The sequence below is a fragment of the Eptesicus fuscus genome, chromosome 11, assembly GCF_027574615.1.
Source record: "Eptesicus fuscus isolate TK198812 chromosome 11, DD_ASM_mEF_20220401, whole genome shotgun sequence".
Lineage (NCBI taxonomy): Eukaryota > Metazoa > Chordata > Mammalia > Chiroptera > Vespertilionidae > Eptesicus > Eptesicus fuscus.
In genome coordinates, this window is record NC_072483.1 from 25,587,825 (window position 1) to 25,606,552 (window position 18,728).

Consider the following 18,728-nt stretch of genomic DNA (forward strand, 5'->3'; position numbering starts at 1 on the left):
GCCAGTCAATGAAAGAAAAATACCACATGATCTCACTCATTTATGGATAATAAAGAACATTATAAACTGTTGAACAAAAAGATAGATACAGAGGCAGTAAAGCATCAAACAGTCTGTCTAATTACAGCAGGAAGGTTAGGGAGAGGTGGGGAAGATAAGAGATCAACCAAAGGACTTGTATGCATGCATATAAACATAACCAATGGACGCAAAACTCTGGGGGGTGAGGGCATATATGGGAGTGGGGTGGGGGGGCAATGGTAAGATATGTACACATGTAATACCTTAATAAAAAAAATTGAAAAAAAAGTTCAAGAAAAGGATAATATCCTATATAATAATAGACAAATATGCAAATTGACCATACCTCCGACACACCCAGAAGCCACACCCACAAGCCACGCCCACCATCCAATCAGAGCGAGTATGCAAATTAACCCAAACCAAGATGGCTACAGCCACAGAGAGCAAGGTTCCCTAGGTAACAGAGGAAGCCAAGCTTTCTGCCAGCCGTTGCAGGCCTAAGCCTCCACTCAAGCTACAAAGTTTCAATTACAGAAGGTAAACAAATTCAAACAAATGGCGGCAGAATGGAGCTTGAGAGAGCAGGCCATGGTTGCCGCCGGCAACAGGGGAAGCAAAGCTTTCTGCACACCCTGGCCGGGCCCACCCACTTAAGGCAACAAAGTTTCAATTATAACCCCAACACAAATGGATTCAGGCCTCAGAGGGAGCCCCAGGCTTGGCTCTGCTCCAGGCTGCAAAGTTTCAGTTGTAGAAGGAAAATAAATTCCAGATACCAGGGTCTCCGCTTGCGTCCCAGAGGGCGTGGCCCACCTGCAAACCACCACAGGCCCCTCGCTCAGGCCGCCCCATGCCCCAAGGGAACCCCACCTTGATCAGGGACACCCTTCAGGGCAAACCAGCTGGCCCCCACCCCTGTACCAGGCCTCTATCCTATCTAATAAAAGAGTACTATGCAGATTGATCATCACTGCAACACACAATATAGCTGCCCCCATGTGGTCAAAGATCCTGCCCCCATGTGGATACAAGATGGCCACCACAAGATGGCCAGCAGGAGAGGGCAGTTGGGAGGCACCCGGCCTGCAAGGGAGGGCAGTTGGGAGGCACCCTGCCTGCAAGGGAGGGCAGTTGAGAGGGACCAGGCCTGCAAGGGAGGGCAGTTGAGAGGGATCAGGCCTGCAAGGAAGGGCGGTTGGAGGTGATCAACCCTGCAGGAGAGGGCAGTTAGGGGTGACCAGGCCGACAGAGGAGGGAAGTTGGGGGCAAACAGGCTGGCATGGGAGTGATTAGGGGGTGATCAGGCTGGCAGGCAGAAGCAGTTAGGGGCAATCAGGAAGGCAGGCAGGCAAGCAGTTGGGAGCCAGCAGTCCTGGATTATGAGAGGGCTGTCCGACTGCCCGTTTAGGCCCGATCCCTGGGATCGGGCCTAAACGGGCAGTCGGACATCCTTTGAGGGGTCCGAGATTGGAGAGGGTACAGGCTGGGCTGAGGGACAACCCCCCTCCGTGCACGAATTTCGTGCACCGGACCTCTAGTTTAATATAATAAGACACCAAAATAACCTTAACATATACTTGGGATGTTTGCTTTTGAAAATCCATGAGTTAATTATCTGTTACTTAAAATTTTTTTCTGTTTCCACTCATCCACTCAAATTGACTACTTCCTCTCTGTTACTAGTACTGTCCAAGTGGAATGGAATAGGCAACACCGCTCAGCAGTGACAAAAGGTAAGACATTGTTAACAGCTATTCAGAATTGTGTGACTAGTGAGCCACCCCGGTGAAATACTGGAAGGGCAAGAAATGGGTGAAAGGAGGATTTAGAATCATCTGGAAGGGGGGAAATGAAGAACCAGATTGTGAGTTGTCAGGAGTGTTTATCTTAACTCTTTCAGTAGGTGTAAGAACTAATTTAAATTGAATATCTAAGAAAAAGAAGAAAGTTAAAATGAGCAGGTCATGCGTCACTGTCTGTATCATGGTGGTCAAACATACTTCTCCAACCCAGGGGAAGCACGTTTTACCTTCCGCCTCAAGTAGCAAAGGTAAAAATCTGTGCAGAGATGTTTGAAAATAAGAAGGAAAGCCTATTTCTACAGAGAATAAAAAGCAAAACTAATATACATAGGGTCCCTTAAAGTTTTTATCTACTAATATAAATCTTTCAGCATGTTTATGAGATACTTAAAGTATACTCCAGCTAAATGATCTGCACTAATGTGGTAACCACAGCTGACCTGAAATGGCCATTTCTATTATAAATAAGAAACTTTTATGATGTTTACTAAAATTCAGCTTCAAGAAAATATATTAGAACTTTTTTCCCACTTAACTAATATTTTGGCAGTTGTGATGTTCAGTTGTTATTTGTCAATTAAAATTAATGCGAGAAATTTCTGCATGGTTAGACACTCACATAATTCTTTCCCTGGAGGTTTAACAAAGAGATGAGCCGAAACCGGTTTGGCTCAGTGGATAGAGCGTCGGCCTGTGGACTCAAGGGTCCCAGGTTCGATTCCGGTCGAGGGCATGTGCCTTGGTTGCGGGCACATCCCCAGTAGGGGGTGTGCAGGAGGCAGCTGATCGGTGTTTCTCTCTCATCGATGTTTCTAACTCTCTATCCCTCTCTCTTCCTCTCTGTAAAAAATCAATAAAATATATTAAAAAAAAAAAAAAAAAAAAACAAAGAGATGATGCTATATATGTAAAATAAATATTTTGTGTTAGAAAACTATAGTCATTTTATCACAGGTATGAAATTCTGCTTTTCCTTTAAAAAGCAACAGATATTGTTGGATATGAGACAACTATACACCTTTTTCTCTCTTTAAGAATACTTTAGCCCAGGAGTGTGGCTCAGCAGTTGAGCATCGACCCAGGAACCAAGAGCTTGCAGGTTTGATTCCAGGTCAGGGCACATGCCTGGGCTGTGGGCCGGAACCCCAGTAAGGGCTGTGCAGGAGGCAGATGTTCCTCTCTCATCGATGTTTCTATCTTTCCATCCCTCTCCTTTTCTCTCTCCAAGAATTAATAAAAACATATGTATTTTAAAAAAGAATACTTCAGTGTTCACTAGATAAGAGTGCAGTTCAACCACCTTTCATTTTACCTTTTCATAACCAACATTCTTTCACACACTGGGAAATGAAGTACCTAGCAAAGTACTTTACAAAACAGGTGTCATTACACAAATGCCAGTTGAAAAAATAAATAGTGAATTATTAATTCACTTTTCTAATTATAGAAGTAAATATAACCACTATTTTAAATTACCACTACCCACTGAGCATATTTGATTTTTGCTATGTAGCTATAATTCAAAACTGATACCAGAACTGAAATAAAGTTAAGAGAGACCAAAAAATCTACAAATAATACACACTCTATTATTTATTCCCGCTCTATTCACTATAAACAACCTTTACTGAAGAACAAATGTAGCTGTATATTATTATGGTTTGGGCCAAACACTTTAAACATATGCTTTTATTAAAGTATTAATTCCATGTCATCACTTCTATTTATATTTTAAAATAAACTAAAGGCTAGAGAAGGGTATTATTTATTTTCACCATTTGCCAAGGAATATACAAAATGAAAGTGATCTGCCCTTACACAGGTGAGTGGCTGACCTGGGCCTTGAGCTCAGTTTCTCTGATCGGCAGTCCAGTGCCCTTTCCCTCAGAGCGACTATGTAAGATGTCTAACAGGTACAAGAGAGGAATGCCCAAACACTGAAGGAATTCACACTGTGTGGGCACATTTCTGTAAGTCAGGATTAGTCAATATCTATGTGCCTAATCTGTGGTTTGGAGTTGTGAACAAATGCCACATGAGTCAGTAATAAGTGAGAGGGCAATTGACACTCCCTGTCTATGAAAAATAGAAGTCATTCTTGGTTAGATGTGCTTGTCTCCTAAAAAAAAAAAAAAAAAGTAAAACAGAAATGTAGATGAATGTTGATAACTTCAAACTGAATATTCTAAATTGCAAATATGGAAATACTGATTCATATGGCACTATTTCATTATACTCTATTAGAAGGAAGATTTCAGGTGACTCATACAGATACATTTGGAGAGAAAGGATTTCCCCCTCATCCCTCCCTATATTGTAAAATGTAAAACAAAAACACCAAAGGAACTAGGCTACAACATATTACTTTAGAGATTTCCTATTATATTTCTAAAATCTAAGACGTATCAAGCTTATAACTATGCCCATCAAAAGCCTAGACCCTTAAACAGTAGCAAAAGCATTAATGTTTTGCCATAATATAAAACATATCATAATAGAATGTAAATGTCTTGAATTCTCCAAGTTTTGATAAAGTCAATAGTTTAAGGGTTTATCATCAAAAATGATAATATCCAGTAGAAATCCTAGAATATAACAGCCAAGGAACAATGATAATACAAATTCTCTTATTTCTGGGTCCAGAGAGGGCTGAAGGATGCAATAGCAAAAAAGAAAGCCCTGGTCATCAAAACTTTCTTTTTCAATAATTCTAAAAGGCTGGTACTCACCACAACTCCTCTCAGATTTAGCCATCTAATTAGAAACTGCATTTTTAATACTAGTTAATACATGTAAAGCATATGCATGCTGAATACATTAAGGAACAAAAGTTTTCTGGGAGCTTTTTTCCATGGAAAAAAGTAAAGAAAACTCACCACTGTTCAAGTGGATCACTGCCATCTGCCAGCATTTTATCTAAAATAAAACTGATTGAACGAAGACTAGTATTAAGATCATGTTTCCATGAGCCTGAATGTTTTCAGGTAGTTCGATTCTAAAACTGCTACTGTTCCTACTTCTCATGTGCATGTGAATGTATGTATGTCTTCTTTTTTCTACTCCCAGTTCTATATGCCAAAATCAGACAAAGAAAGTGATTACTTACATAAACTTCGCTTACATCTTAAACGATACTCAAATTTCAGAGCAAACAAGACCTCAATTCTTAACCTTTGCTTCTCTTACTTTCCTATTAAAAAAAAATACTGCAAATAAAATGTGAGTGTCATTAAATACCTTTGCACACTTGAAAAGATAAGAATACTGCTACTAAAATGATTGCATAGTTCTACTAAGCACTCTTTATGAATACCCGAGTTACAACTACTTTCTATCCACCAACTACAAGAATCAAGGGTCCCTAAACCTTCGTGGTAGTAACACTGAACTATTGCTGGGTTTCGCGGCAGCAATCCTAATAATATGGTATAGAAAAAAAATATGTGAGCTCTGGTTTTCTGTTTTAAAAAGTTTTAAAGTCCTTTAAAAATTGGATGTTATAAAATTAAAGGTAATGTTATAAAATTAAAGATAAGAATCACTTCGTCTGAGTGAGAAACTGCAATACAAATACTACAGACAGGCACACAATATGCAAATAGCACATGCCTTTAATAGAACTGGATTTCATTAAAATTGTTTTCACTGTATTCAACCTTATGACAGAGGAAAAAATTACTGGGGCAAAAACTGGTTCACATTCTTAGCCACTTTCATTTTCTGAAAATCTTGGAACTCACCTAAACCTTTTGTACCCAAATAAGTATCTGTATCAATATTGGACACACAGAGAAACTATGGGCTAAAAATCACCTACATTTTAGATCTCCTCCTGTAGTGAAAGCCAGGTCACCGATGAGGGGATTTCCCTAGAACTACACTAGGACACATATGACTGCTGTAGTACTGCTGATTTAAGCGAACACTGTCCAAATAATAGTAGGGGGAAAGAGATGGAACTGAATCCATGAGAAGAAACAGTCCCTAAAGCCACTGTCCTACTCACCTTTTTATCATTTGCGTCCGGCAAAGAGTATGTGCTCTTCAAATGTAAGCATTAGTAGTGCAGGCCACTGAGGAAGAGACTGGCTTTTCTGAACTGGATACTATGCAGAGTGGCAACCCCAAGCTTTATATTTTCACTTTGGGATATAACATAATATAATAACTCTACAGATATACTTAATTCCTGACTATTTTTTAGGGGGCGGGGGGGATAAGTTTCAGAAGTTAATACTAGGTAACAATTCATTTATCAATTGTGTGTGTACACATCAAACACACATACACACACAGAGAGAGTATATGTATATCCAAAATATATTATAAAATCTATTTAAATAGAGAAAAGAGACAGTGTTACATTAAATTTTTAAAGAAAAGAACATGGAGTATTTAAAATGCTGCCAAAGTAAAACCACTGATCCGATTTAATGGGTAAATCTGAATGACTTGCAATATCATAGCTATTTTAAAAATAATTGTAACTACTAATAAAGTTTAACTGTGATCGCTATGATTTTGACTAAATTATTTGTATCCCAAAATCTTTTCTCATAGACAAAACAAAGGTAAATTTCAGTTCAGCACCTAGACAAATTCTATAACTCGCGAAAAAAACGCAAACAACACCAATTTCATTCATAGTGCTAGCTCCTTTACTACTTTCCACTCCTACTGTCGTTGCTCCCATTCAGAGTCTTACTATTTCTCCATCAGATGTTTAGAATCCAATGAGCATCTCTGCCCTCACCCATGTCTCCAGCCCACATTGCTGTAATAATCACCCTAATCACCATTTCCTTACCTCCCCTCTCATGTTTCACTACAGTACTCACTGGGTTCTTGTTTGTTGGTTTTCGCCTGTAAAACATTGCTTCCCCTCCTTAAAATGACGGCTGTGTCATTTTCTCTTTGCTCTCCTGCCTTCAGTTCATATAGTTTGGATGGGACTAACCCCACTTCCTGATGCCAAATTAGATGTAGGCTGAACAATCATATTAGATGCCTTTGCCACAGCAACACCTTCAAAGAGCACATGATGTAAAAAACCAAACAAAGGTCTTTTCAATTCTGGGACTTTTGCTAGAGCTGCCAAGAGAAAGGTCCTCTCTTTCAGAATGGGTAACTAAGCTGGTGGGATACACACTTAGCTCTGGGAGAGACCCACTTGGAGTGAGCCTGCTCCAGAATACGGCTAAACCAGAGGGAAGCTGCAGCAAGAAGTCAAGGGGCCTAAGGATGTCACTGAGCCACCGGAGTCAGCTTTGCCTGGAGTCAACCACCCTGGGACTTTCAGTCATATGGCCCGATACATTTCCCTCTGTGTTGAAGTGATTTTGAATTGGATTTCTACCTTGTGCTCTTAATAGGGGCCTGAGTAATAGAGCCTGCAAAAGAAGTCAAAACCTAAGCAAAAGCTCCCCAAATTCTTGACCTTGAATTCAAGCATGTACATGAACTAGGCAATATCTGCCTTATCATCCCAGCCTGATATCCCAGACTCCTCCTACCTCAGAATGTGTTCATGCTAAACCAAGATTTTCGAGATTTCCAAACATTTGCCAATACTTCTAGTGTTACTGCCTTTGATCACAACACTTCCTTCTCCTACAGCACTCTTCCATTTTCTCTGAAACCATCAAAATCTCCAACATCCTCTCAGGTCCACCCTAGAATTTCCTGAATGAACATTAAACTCTCTCCTCTGTACTTCTTCAGTGTTTGCTGCCCACTCTGCATCACTGACTATTCTGTGTGAGATCTATAGTAACAGCTTCAGTATTAGTGTACATGCCCTATGTCCAATGCCCTATAGAAACAGGCAGCTAACATAAAGGCCAAACACCTTCTCTTTGAAGGCAAATAAGCATGAAATGCTGAGGCTGAAACAAGACATCAAACAATAAGTCATATCAGAGCAACTTAAAAGATAGAAGGCCTACTAGAAAAAAATATTATTCTCCAAAATCTGTACCTCTAAAATTGAAAGTTAAATGTGCAAGGAGATACACATATAAGACAAGGAAATAATGCCTGTGTCAAATGAAGCAGTGGTTGATAAAGTTGAATAAGAGAACAAATTTGCCTTTTATGTTAGAATTCCTTAAATCTTCATCCTAATTCCTTGTTCACAACATCATAGAGCTCAATAGATGAAATCAACACGTTCAGTAACAGATGAAAAAAATAAGACTTTAAGGTTAAAAAGTGACTTTCCCAAGACCAAAGAATTAATTTATGGCAGAGCTGGGATTAGAATCCAAGACTGCTGATTCTCCTGTTGTTTCTTTCAAACATGAATGATTTATACTCTTGTAAGAAACTCTTTTATGTATATGTACATTTAAATATGTGTCACTAAAGATCATTTGAAGCCCTATCTGGTTTGGCTCAGTGGAAAGAGTGGCTGAAGGGTCCCGAGTTAGACTAGGTCAAGGGCATGTACCTTGGTTGCAAGTTCCCTGGCCCTGGTCAGGGTGTATGCAGGAGGCAACCAATCAATGTGTCTCTATCACATCCATGTTTCTCTCTGTCTCTCCCTCTCCCTTCCACTCTCTCTAAAAATCAATGGAAAAATATCCTCCGGTGAGAATTAAAATAACAAAACAAACAAACAAAAAAGCCCTACATGGGCCAGTTAAGTAGCATAAATGTGAGTAGCAGATTGTATAAAACAATGGCAACTAGCTGTGTTGGTGACCAAAACAAATAATGTCTATCTGTCTAAAAGCATTAAAAATAAAAAATACTTAAGTAACTGCAGAGTCCAAACAAAATATCTCTTTAAGCCAAATTCTAATTTCTCAGTTATCCTATAGCTTCTGCACCATATATTAAAAGGCCACAGCTCGTGGTGGCCACTGCTAAAACTAAAAATATTTAAAATATAATCACGTGAAATTTTACAAGTTATCACAGGTATATTCTAGGTTCCATAGTTTCCTGAACTAGGAATTTTTTTTTTTCTTAGAAACACTTTTATACAGGGAAAATTCCAGAAAATTGTATTTTCTTTTATCAAAATTTACATTAAGAAGGGATGACTGATTCCACAGTAGGATTAATATAACCCACAAAAATAAGTGAGTAAATGTATATGGAATTCTTTAATCCCATAAACCTGAGTATCACAGGCATTTAAATGTTTCTAAGCAGTTTCTATGTGTAAGAGATAATATTTCTACACGGGATATTAGTAGTGCCCATGCAGAAAAAGTAAGAAAATTAGCAAAGCCAATTGCAACCATATTTTGTGTGCACTTTCAAACCCACAGATATGAAGTCATTCATTCAATCATACTCAGCACTACTATCTGCGAGGCAGCACACTAGGCTAGGTACTGGGGCTAAAAATGGTAAACAAGACAATTGTGGCCCTTGCCATCATGGAACTTAGAGTATAATACAAAGGAAAATAAATCAAACAAACACAATAATTGCAAATTATATATAATGTTATTACAGAAGGGAAAGAAAGGATACTGAAATAGAGGACTTGTTTTAGATGGGGTGGTCAGGGGGTATCTCTCTGAGAAGGTAGAAGTTTAGCTGAGACTTAAAGAATGGGAAGGAATAAGCAAAGGTGGGGGGGGGGGGTACGGGCAGTGAGTTAGTGTTGCAGCTGAGGGACCAGCAAGTAGCAACAGGACGGGGGCAGGAAAGAGCTTGACATTTCACAGTGAACAAGGCCAAGGCCACTACTGCAGCATATTAATGAGATGACTGGAGTGGGAGATGAGGCTGCAAAGGTAGGCAGGGTCCAGCAAACCCTGTGTATGATCTGGATGTTTACAGATGCAATGGGATGCTTTCCAATCAGGGACTATTTAAGCAAGGCTGTGAGTATTAGCAAATGGATATAGGCAGGAAGCTTTCTTTCAATCAACAAGAAAGTTTACTAAACACTAACTATGTGGCAGTGCTGTATGTCCAAGTTTGCCGAGTTGGGCCTCCCATCACCAGTGCTAGCACAGGCACTGGCTCTTAACATAAAAGCTCTTAATAACTGCTGATGAAGAAAACAACAAGAAACGGGCTTAGAAAAGGGCCAAAAGATAACTACTCTGGGGGCACATTAGGCCAAACCATCTCACCTCCCAGCCCCTCTCTACTACTATTCAATCACCAAGAATTTCTCCCCCAAAAAAGGGCTGTTAAATGTTTATTATCAGCAAGAGATGGTGAACAAAGAGAAATATAGGAAAGACTTTAGAAAGACAGAAGGAGGAAGGGGACATGAATGCTCTTCGGTGAGTGCTATGCTTGATCCACCCCGCCTCCCGCCTGCAGTTATCTCTGTGGGCTGGCTGGTCAGGAGACCAGCAGGCCCATCATGTGAATAAACCACAGAGGGGTATAAAGAAAGGAAAGATGGACAGAACTGGTCATTTAATGGGTAGGACAATGTGTCAAAAGGCAGCTAGTAGACCAAATCTGACCCTCAAGGAATAGGCAAGCAGGAAGACTTCTCTGAGAGGGGGTCTTAAGACGAGGAGAGGGTAACTGACTATCTGCACCACAGGCCCTGAAGACAGTAAGCCAGACACTAATACCTGTGCACACCTTACAGTTCCAAAACCAAATATATTATCATTGGCTAAGACCTTAATAAAAGAAGAATTTTTTTTCTCAAATAAACGAAGAAGTAAATGTTGGGAATGGAAGTACAATAAAAATACCCTTTATTTCCTAAATGTTTCCTCTAGCTATGAGACAAACCATGATGAAGATACTCGATACCTAACAACAACTAGATTAGAAGCATTCTACAATCAGACTCATAGCTTTGATTATTATGTCAAAAATAAGTATGTTACTTCTAAAAGCAAAATTTTGAAGGTCCTTACTCTACAGCCAGAGCTCTTTTATACATAATACATTTTGTGTCCATTTGGGGGTTTTATACCTTTTCCATTGCATTCATTAAAAATAACGATCCTCTCTCCTCTGTGAAAGTGTAATAAACATCCAGTTTGTCTTTTAAAATATAGATGGCAAATTTCAAAAGGTAAATATATGGAAAATTTACCCTCGGGGTATTTGAGGTACAGAATCCCTTAGAAATAATGTCTTGTGCTCAGCCTGTGTGGCTCAGTGGCTGAGCGTCGACCTATGAACCAGGAGGTCACAGTTCAACTCCAGGTCAGGGCACATGCCTGGGTTTTGCAGGCTCGATCCCCAGTGGGGGGTGTGCAGGAAGTAGCCAATTGATGATTCTCTCTCAACATTGATGTTTTTCTCTCTCTCTCTTCCTCTCCCTTCCTCTCTGAAATCAATAAAAAATATATACTTTTTTTTTTAAAGAAATAATGTTTTATATCCATATGAACCATTACTTGGGAATCTTAAATGTGATATTTTATTTTTATTATTTTTTTGTTAATTTTCACCCAAGTATATTTTTCCATTGATTTTTAGAGAGAGTGGAAGGGAGGGGGGCAGGAGAGAGACAGAGAGATCAGAGATCAATTGGTTGCCTCCTGCCTGCCCCCACAGGGGCTGGGGATCGAACCTGCAACCCAGGTACATGCCCTTGACTGGGAATCATGCCAGAAATCTTCAATCCAAGGGCCTATGCTCTAACCACTGAGGAACACCAGTTAGGGCATATTTTATTTTTTAGTATGCTAGAAGGGATATTAAAAACATGCACATGAGCCCAGCCAGCATGGCTCAGTGGTTGAGCATCAACCTAAGAACCAAGAGGTCATGGTTTGATTCCCCAATTGAGGCATTTGCCTGGGTTGTAGGCTCAATCCCCAGTATGGGGCATGCAGGAGGCAGCCGATCAATGATTCTCTCTCATCATTGGTGTTTCTATCTCTCTCTCCCTTTCCCTTCCTCTCTGAAATCAATAAACAATATTTAAAAAATAAAAGATAAAAAAATAAAAACATGCACTTGAAGTTGCACTGTCATGCTTAATTCCTTGGATGCAGTGGGTTCACAGTGTTTGCTACTAACTATTCACACACCTTTGAAATAGCAACTTGTGAAAATAAACTATGAACTTCATAACAAGAAAACCTTTATTTCCCTGCTACTAGAATATTTACCTTCTTCAGAACACTGACAGAGAAACACAATGTGGAAAAGATAAAGTCTGAAAACGAGGCTTTAGGAAGCATAGTGACAGTGTTAGTTTCCAGTTCTGCAATGAAGAGTTTGTTAGGGTAATCTGAAGGATAGTCATTCAGTCATTCCTATGTGTATGTGAGAGAGAAAAGAGTGAGAGAGAGGAAAGAGAGACAGAGAGAGACACAGAGACAGATACAGGCTGAATGGTTGTTATTGGTTTGCACTGTTATTCTACTTCTGTAGTGTTGTGGTCAGCTACATTTTCAAAATAAAGTCCACGTGGCTAAACTGAACAATATCGTCAATCAGAGAGGACTGCACTGAGATGAAATATTGTGGACAAAGCCCTAAGCCCTGCACACATACTGGGAGGCTGCTGTGTGTGCCGCCTGGACAGGAGAGCAGGTTGGTAGAAAAACAAAGCAAATGAGATTCCCACAATTCAGCAGTGTAGGATAGGGACACTGGCGGGCGGGCTGGGCAACAGCCATGGGGAATCTCTCAGACAATTTCATAAATGGGGCAGTCACATGTTGGTGAGACTCTGGGATGCTAGACTGCACCTCCTGAAAAATTTATACATGTCAGAACATCATCCAAACCCCAAGAAGTATACACAACTGGTAATGATATAAGAGAAGTGAGCTGGGCAGTACTGGAATGCGGCCTCTAGCCAAGTTCATAAACATGGAGAACTGCACAGCATACCAGTTTGAGGATAATGTGGGGGCAGGTATTGAGCACCCTAAACAGAGAATGTTATTGGTGCATCCATGAATCTACCCAATGGTTTTTTAAAGACATCATATGTAGTATTTTATTTGGATCTTAAGGAAAAACCTCAGAAGAAGAAAATTCAAATAACTTGTGACTTCCATGGTGGAAAATCAGAGAAATGTGCTGAGGGAAAAGGAGAAAATAAAAGATTCACAAACCTAGAAAAGCTCCTGGTTCCCAGATTCCAGCCTCCAACAGATTCAATAACTATAATACTTCCCAGGACTCTGAAAAGCACCACACCCGCTTCTAATAGTAAAATCTAGTAATATACTTTAATCAGGAGTACTTAGGTCCTCTCTATTCTTTTCCCTTCCTCTCTATAAAATCAATAAAAATATATATATATTTTTTAAAAAAGAGTACATAGGTCTAATTTACTTAATTTGTTTACTCTGCTTCAGCATGGGCTTAAAAAAAGCAAATAGTGTATGAACTTAAAAAGAATGAACAACCCACAGCCAACATCATACACAAAGGGCAAAAACTAAAAGCATTTTCCTTAATACAAGCATGTCAAACCCACGGCCAGCAGGCCGAATACCTCGTTTAAAAACGTTTAAAAAACGAGGCATGCGGCCCACCAGCTGCGGGTTTGACATGCTAGCCTTAAGATCCAGAACAAGACAGGGATGTCTGCTTTCACCACTTATTCAACATAGTACTGGAAGTCCTAGCCACAGTGATCAGACAAGAAGAAATAAAAGGCATCCAAATTACTGTAGAGATGTAAAATGATTGCCCTGGTTAAGCCTAACAACACAATTTCTTAAGTCATCATTTACTTTTTTAAAACAAATTTTTAGTGATTTCAGAGAGGAAGGGATAGGGAGAGAGAGACAGAAACATCAATGATGAGAGAGAATCGTTGATTGGCTGCCTCCTGCATGCCCCACACTGGGGATGAAGCCCACAACCCGGGCATGTGCCCTGACCGGGAACCGAACTGTGACCTCCTAGTTCACAGGTCAATGCTCAATCACTGAGCCACACCAGCCAGACTACTTTTCTTTTATTGATTTCAGAGAGGAAGGGAGAAAAAGAGAGAGAGAGAGAGAGAGAGAGACACCAATGATGAGAGAGACATAGAACTGGTGTGGACCAGCCTCTGGCTTTCAGTGGAACATTTTCAGCTCATGCAGTCACATCTTTCATGGCTCCAGTTCCATTCGGGTTTTCTATTTCATTTTTTGAGTGAGATTTTGTAAGTAATGTTTTTCTAAGAAATTATCCATTTTATATAAGTTTTCAAATGTATCAACATAGAGCTACTAAGAGCATTTCCTCCTTTTTATTGATCTGTGTCATATCTGTAGCTATAGTTTATTCACTCTAAAAATTAATTGTGCGTTTTAGAAAAAAATCAATTGTGCCTGTGGTTTACCTATTTTATTATTTCAAAATAACTGCTTTGAGTTTGTTCATCTCGATTATATAGGTTGTTTCAATTTCACTAATTTTTACTCTTATAGTTTCCATCCCAGCACTACTCCTAGATTCAAATCAGAGGGGACCTGCCCATCACAATCAAAAAAGTAAAAATAGTTATTAACAATGATGTGGCTGTGACTGTCACTTTAGATGCAACCCACTCTGTGATACACAATATGTTCATTATGATTCAGTTCTATTTTTTAGTATCCATTATGATTTCTTCTGTGACCCATGAGTTATTTAGAATTATGTTTTTGCATTTCCTGACTTCCAGGCTTTTTTAGGAATCTTTGTTAATGAGTTCTCTCCTGCACACACTTCAGAATGATTTCATCTGAGGCGCAGAATCATTTGTGGCGGGCTGCTCACAGCCTGATGCCGATGCTGGCAGTAGGAGGCTGGCAAGGGCACAGGGGAAGGAAGGGGGCGAGGAAAAGGGTGGGGGGAACTGAGAGTTTCTGCTACACTGATCCTCAGGCAACTACTTTTATTCATGTCCAAGGTAGCCTTCCATTGTTTCATTCTTATAACCTCCTTTCTTTGTACCAAAGATAGCACCGAATAACACTCATTGGCACCTTACTCTTGTCCCTTAGTATATCTTGGAGAAGTTCCCATGAGGGTACGCTGAAAGCTGCACAATATTCCATTTCAAGAATGTGCCGTAACTTAGTTAACCAGTTCCTTTTATGAAAATGAGGCAACCACAGCTTCAAAGCCAGTTTACAATCTAATTTCCAGATCCCCCTTCAGGTCCCCTCTGACTTAGCTCAGCCATGGACTTAAAAGGAAATCTGTTGCATTTCAAAAGCACGTCTAGATGTTTGAGAACGCAGCGTTTTCAGGTGACAAGAGCTGTCCTACTCAGGACGGACGTCTAATCCAGGTGCTTCCCAGCTTCTGCAGCTGCTTTGCAGCCCCGGCATCCTGTCCTGCTCTTATCACCTCATGGTTGCAGGCATCACAACCACACTCCAATGTGGGAAAGGATAGGTGGCTTTGTTGGAAGAATACCCAAAAGCCATACACTTAAATCTAATTTGTCAAAACCTAGTGACTGACTAGCCCTAGCTGCAAGGAGAGCTGGGAAATTTGGCAGAGAACAGAGTCATCATGACCGACATAGGTCAGTCATGCTTCCCTCCCAGGAGCTGGGTACATAACTGTAGGCATCAGAGAGTGAAGAAATTTTAAGTAACAGTGATTCTGTCAGTTCCGTAAAGGCACTGAGAAAAAAAAAAATGAATACAATGTCTTTGATGCCTAGTCTAGGTATCCTATATAATAAAAGGCTAATATGCAAATTGTCCCCTCGGGAATTTGACCGACCAGGAGTTTGACTGCTCGCTGTGACGTGCGCTGACCACCAGGGGGCAGCACAAAACGAAGGAAGGCCCCGGCCAGCAGCCAGAAGGTCCAATCGGCCCTGATCGCTGGCCAGGCCCAGGGATCCTACCCATGCACGAATTTTGTGCACCGGGCCTCTAGTATTTTAATAAAATAGAAAGGTTTGACCCTAGAACAAACGACTTACACATTTCAGAATACAAAATTAAGGCATATCCCCAAAAACATCCTTCTGCATTTTGCAAAGTTTCCAGAGGGCAAGGCTTTAGTATAACCTACAAGTAAGAATAATTACCCACTACTTCTGAGAAAAATAACTTCTGGAGCTTTTATAATCTACTAGCTTTCCCGTTGCAGGAAAAATCCTGCAATAGGATTTCCTGCTGCACTCTACCCCGCCTCCGTTCCTCCCTTGTCGCCCGCCTCACCTTCTCCTCCAGCCCGTCCGCGTTTCCCTTCACCCCCGGCCCCGCCTCTGCCCCGCCCTTGTCCCCGCCTCACCTTCTCCTCCAGCCCGCTCGCGTTTCCCTTCGCCCCCGGCCCCGCCTCCGCCCTGCCCTTCTCCTTCCCCCCCCCCCCCCCCCCCCGGCTTGCTTGCTTCTTCGAAGCTTTACTCCCTTCTGCAGCTCTAGGCTTCTTTGGACGCTGTCTTGATATGCAAATTAGCCGCCATATTTGTTGGGGTAATTTGCATACTCGTCCTGATTGGTTGGTGGGCGTGGCTTGGCTGGTGGGCGTGGCTTATGTGTAGTGAAGGTGTGGTCAATTTGCATATTGGTCTATTATTAGATTAGATAATAACATTATACAGCCCCAAATGTGGAGCAAGATGCATCCTTTCAGCTGTCAAGATAATGTAGAACCAAACTGATGAATTATGCTGAAGCATTTATCCTTTTAGTAATAACACTAGTAGCCTTGCGCAGGAATCCGTGCACCAGTAGCTCTCTGCCGCCCTCCTGTAGCTCTCTACCTTCTGCCCCGCCCTCCTGTAGCTCCCCCTCCCATAGCTTGCTGCCCTGTCCCCTCCTGTAGCTCTCTGCCTCCCGCTAGCTTGCTGCCTTGCCCCCTCCTGTAGCTCTCTGCCTGCCGCTTGTAGTTCGCTGCCCCACCCTTCTGCAGGTCATTACGTGGTCAATCGTTATGCCTCACAGCATAACAAATAATTAGCATAATCCTCTCTTTTTATATAGGATATTTTCCACATAACAAGCTTCTAACAGTGACTACATGTACAGAAGTTAGAAAATAACATGTGTACTTGCACTCAAGGCCTTCCTCATCCGACACATTCCTACTTGTTCACAGTGATCTTGCATAGTAGACAATATTAGTGCTTATTCATTTTTTTCTTTATGAATTTTGATGATTTCATTTCCCAAATGTACAAAGAGTAAGTAACTGGAAAACAAAAACCTTTCATACCTTTAAAAGTCTCTGCAGAGATCAGATCGACTGGGGTAATAAAAGATTACTCTAGCCCTGGCTGGTTTGGTTCAGTGGATAGAACGTCGGCCTGTGGACTGAAGGGTCCTGGGTTCGATTCTGGCCAAGGGCACATGCCCGGGTTGCAGGCTCGGTCCCCAGTGGGAGGCTTGCAGGAGGCAGCCGGTCAATGATTCTCTCTCATCATTGATGTTTCTGTCTCTCTCTCCCTCTCTGAAATCAATAAAATATATATATTTTACAAGGGTAAAGTTTCTTCCTTTTTATGGCAGAGTAGCATTCCATTGTGTAAATGTACCACAGCATTTTTATCTACCCTTAAGACCCTCTAATAGATGCCCTTAGTTCCCTCAAAGCAGAATCCATTAGTGAGGTCTGTGTCCCCAGATCCACTCATCCTTCAAGATTAAGCAAAGGCTCCCAACTATAAAACGCCACCTCCAGTTTGTCAAAGTTAACACCAACTTCTCCATTTTCCATACTTTCACTTCATGCACATGTCTATCTCTATGTCAATAGACCTTCAAGCCTGTAAGGGCACAGACTTTGGTCAGATCCATCCGTGAAACCTTAGCTCCTAGCACAGAGCAGACACAATAAACTAAACTAAAACAGCATACTTACTAAAACAGGCATTGGAGGTTATGGAGTCAAAAAAATAAAACAGAGCCCAAGACCAACTCTCTCAGGCCAAAAAGTGTCACCCCTACCCACATTCGTGCATGTGAGACAATCACAAGACAAATAAGAAGAGGAGGGTAGGTTCTAAAGGTGGGCACCTTCTGAGAGTGCAAAGGGCTCCCCTGCTCTCTGCTGCCTGTCCTGTTGTCATACTAACCAGTTCCAGCTGGACAACATCTCACGGACTCCAATAGAGAAGCACCATCCTTACACAGGGACATTTAAAAAAGGCTGGAGGTGCAGCCTGCGGGCTCATTACCTGTAACGCTCACTGACGGGGATATTCTGGGAGAAGTACAAAGCCGACGTCCGCGCTCTCCAATGCCACTTCTTTGCAGGAAGAGTGTAAAGGACGCAGTCTTCCAATTCTTCTTGGAGCAGGTCCACCAGCTGTTTATGGGACCCTCCATAGAATGCTTCAATGAGGAGAATACTCATTGGCCCTTCAACCCGCCTCAGATTCTAGATAATAAGCAAAAAATACATCTTTCAAATATATGTGTATGTGTAGAAGATTTTTTAAATAAAAACAACTTAAGATATTATACCCAGTAAGCAAGTACAAATAATTTACAGATGCATTATTTTATAAAAAATAGCTGTGTCCCACTATTTAACAAAACATGTAACACTTAAGGTTTGTATTTTTGCAATCAATATTATTGCATCATTCATGTTAGTAAGAGGACATGATGTTTTCTTTTCCTGATTTGTTTTCTTCATGCCCTAAGATTACTTCCACAAGGACTCAGTTTTCCTCCTACCCTAGGAAGTACAAGCCCCTCTCCTCCTGTGGCCACTCACTTCCTAGTTGAAACGGCTTTGATCTGACTCAGTAAACTCCAGACTGGCTTGGCCTAGAGTTGTACTGAGTCTTGGACTATCTTCTTCTCCAAGAGCCCTTCATGGGCAAGGCCCTTTCCAGTTCAGATATTCTCTGATTCTGTAATTCTCATATTAATCCATTTTTAAATTCACCAGCTATCACTACCCCCAATGAACCCATATTTATAAGAAAGCACATTCATATTTAAATCTCAATTCTCTAGTGTTACAAATCTTAGGATACAATTTCTTGAGACAGTGGATATACGTTGACTTCCTCACAATTGTATATAGCTCACTCCCAAAGAAAGA

The 18,728-nt window shown here is 40.9% G+C and overlaps 1 protein-coding gene across 2 annotated transcripts in view; it reads right to left on the reverse strand.

Annotated features, from left to right (window-relative positions):
- GTDC1 (glycosyltransferase like domain containing 1) overlaps positions 1–18,728 on the reverse strand; it is a 364,616-nt gene that overhangs the window by 228,740 nt on the left and 117,148 nt on the right. For both annotated transcript variants that reach the window (XM_054723540.1, XM_008143495.3), the window contains one exon: positions 17,851–18,053. In XM_054723540.1, coding sequence (XP_054579515.1) covers positions 17,851–18,053 — 203 coding nt within the window. The remainder of the gene's footprint in view (positions 1–17,850; positions 18,054–18,728) is intronic.